Below are 3,114 nucleotides of genomic sequence, written 5' to 3' on the forward strand. Positions count from 1 at the left end.
AATAAACTACTTGCAGGCATTCTTTGAAGGAAATGTGTTAGCTCTCAGAATATACCACGGGGAAGACAATCAGCTACACCCACATCAAACTTTACCTCATATCTGTAAAACCGAGTTGTGTGTTGGTTAATGTCAATTAGCTGTGGTGGCCATCTTGAATTGGGTTGACTTCAAATGTTAACGACTTGTAGAGGTACAGGCACTGATTTATTTGAGCGTTTCACCGAAATCTGTTCAGTGGTTCAAGAATTTCGGCAACGTTACAGACGAACAGAGACAAGCAGAAACATTATCGCTCCCGTTCAATTTCAGGTGATATTTATGAAATGCTTCAAGTTCAGCATTTTCAAGATTCTACTGCTGATACTGATCAGACGGAAGCCCAAAAAGTAAATAAGGTCAAACATTTAGGACTCACCTTAAGTTCAAGGCTCATATCAGATAAATAACATAACTCTCAACAGATTTGAAACAGTTTGCCAACTAAACTGTTAACTAATGTTAAAGTTTTTAATCAATCAGGTGAAACCAAACCAAATCTGAACACTGGTGTACACCAACCTTCAATTTTAAAAGCCTAAACTTCAGATTGAAGTTTAGTATTTGGCTACAAAACCTATGTGCATTACTTGATTAAAACAACAACAAAAAAAAAAATCAGTTCAATTCAATTAGCTGGCTGATGTGTTTTTTTTTGCATCCACAAAGAAACTGACAACAGTTTGATTTAGTCTCAAATGTTTTTTTTATTATTTTAATAGTTAGGCCCAGGCCTTTGACACATCTGAAAGCACCCACACGCTCTTTTGCTGAAACTGGAGTCAAAGTCAGCATACAGCCACAGCCAAGACTTCTATATGCTAGTTCAATGTTTTTTTTTTATGCTTGGAGGGTAAACAGAAACAATTCCAGTACAATATTTTTAGTATAGCATCATGCACAGTCAGTAGAGCAACATGCCTGATGAATGTGGGAGGAACACTGGGCTCTTAGAGTAGTGTCGTCTGCACTCAGATGGTTTGAAATTTTATTAAAGCAACACGTCGCTCTGCACTGAGAATGAAGAAAATCTCATCAGTTTTATTATCGTTTATTTTTAAAAAAATCAGCCTCATAGGGGAGGATCTGACACACTCCTAGCACTCTGCTACCCACAATGCTTTACACTCACCATTGTACTGGAATTACAAACCCTCTGAAGAAGGCTCAAATGCAACAGAAGGTTCACGGTAAAGATAATAGTGGATTTTGTCAATTTCTCGAAATCATAATCAGGTCCCACCTAAAGCACACAAACTGTGGGGCTACATGGCACTCTGAAGTCACTAACCAGTGTGGTGGGACTGAGTGGGGGGGTAAACAACTGAAAACCTGGGAAAACTTCTCGCCACAAGTCGGGTGAAACCAATCACCCGGCACCTCACAAAGTGCAAACACACGGGCGTTAATGTTTGAGTTACTGCTCCGGCACTCCCTTCCCACTGCTCCCCTGCACATTTTCAGCAGACTGAGATACTCAAAGTGTAAGATGCATTAGGAAGAGACGATTAACAGATCCAGAGCTATTATTACGATGACATTCCTCCGCTGTACAAATTGTTAATATTCCTATAGGTTAGCTAAACGAGAGCCGGCGCTTTTAAGTTATGTACAAACAAACCCACCAGCGATCACTTCAGCAGTAAATGAAATGCAAAAACAGTTTCACTTTTCCTATAGTTTTGAAAGTAACTTGATTACTTTAACCAAAAACATGTTGTTTAAGGTAATATATATAATATATATTCATATGTCAAAGTTAAACAAAAATCTACAAAGCAAAATGAAAAAAAAAGAAAAGAAAAAAAAGGCATTATGTACATGTTCACCCTGTCCCAGAAAATAAAAAAAAAACAAAAATCAAAACAAAAAGACCCAAATCCTGTTTGTTTTTAAACTAATACCTTACAATCCTCCCTCCTCTCATGTGTGCTTCAAGTGGTGCCTCGTAACAAAGCACGGAGGAGCGTCCGAGAGCTTTTCTCTGGGGGGGAAAAAAAACAAAACAATTACCGCCGAAATGGGGTCCAAAACGCAAACTACGGCGGTCGCTGTGATGCGCAGAAGTTTTCGAGTCTGTGGCACAGAGGTGGGAGCCAGACTCGCCATGAGAGCGCCCACGCTGGGCACGGCCATGGGTCTGTCATGTTTCACAGCGCGCAACAACCGGACCGCTGTTCGCTGTGCTCGTACCATTTCCATCGCAACGTCCTACGTGACATTCCTGCAGTGTGCGCACGGATGGATTTTTTTTTGTTTGTTTTGTGGAGCACTCGGGTGAATGCTCGTTGCATCCGAGCCCGTCTTAATTCAACGCGTGGAGATTTCCCTTTTTCACAATGTTTGATGGACTGTTGTGTTAAAATAATATACCTTTAATGTCTTGATGTGCAAGAAAGCAGCAGGCAACTACTATTTTTTTGATTTCTTTCAAAGTAAACACTGAGGGGGGAAAGAAAACAGAGGAGCTGGCGGGCGTCCTGGTGAGTTGATGAGAGTAGTTTTGTTTTTTTCTTTGTTCCTCAGTTTTTGTTCGAAAAGCAGAACTGCGGCTGCTGATGGGTCCGTTAAGTACACATTTGTCTGGGTGTTGTCCAGACCTGGTCCTGATGGCTCTGTCCTGCACATGTACGCTCGCTTTCTCTCAGGCCTCCTGGGGCACAGGCCTCTTCAGGTCCCTGATCTGTTTGATTAGGTAAGTCTTTTCGTCGTTGAACTGTTCGTCCTCTGTTCTGTCGTTCTGGAACTTGCTGAGAAACTCGATGAGCTTGGTCTGGTTCTTCAGCAGGATGTCCAGGATGGGCTGCGTCTTCTGGGGGTTGGCCACAAACACCTGGCAGAAAATAGAAAAGTTTATACATTAGATTTTTTGTTGACAACATCTTTATTATCGCCAAGAGGCAGTCAATGTTTCTGCCTCGTGAACAACTCGGAACAATTTTATTCAGGGGTGGAAATTAGCACCCGCCACCCGCCAAATGCGGGTAAATATTTGAAGTGGCGGGTGAATTTGATCAACACACACGCCACTGTGGCGGGTTGGCAATTTGAACAGAAAAGGTGTTATTTGTCCTC

The 3,114-nt window shown here is 41.7% G+C and overlaps 1 protein-coding gene across 1 annotated transcript in view; it reads right to left on the bottom strand.

Moving 5' to 3' along the window:
- Positions 1–726: 726 nt before the first annotated feature.
- cab39 (calcium binding protein 39) overlaps positions 727–3,114 on the bottom strand; it is an 18,300-nt gene continuing 15,912 nt past the window's right edge. Inside the window, exon 9 of the mRNA XM_017440237.3 lies at positions 727–2,872. Within this exon, the coding sequence (XP_017295726.1) occupies positions 2,684–2,872 (189 nt within the window). The 3' untranslated portion in view covers positions 727–2,683. The remainder of the gene's footprint in view (positions 2,873–3,114) is intronic.

The sequence above is a fragment of the Kryptolebias marmoratus genome, linkage group LG2 (genome assembly GCF_001649575.2).
Source record: "Kryptolebias marmoratus isolate JLee-2015 linkage group LG2, ASM164957v2, whole genome shotgun sequence".
In the NCBI taxonomy this organism is placed as follows: Eukaryota; Metazoa; Chordata; class Actinopteri; order Cyprinodontiformes; family Rivulidae; genus Kryptolebias; species Kryptolebias marmoratus.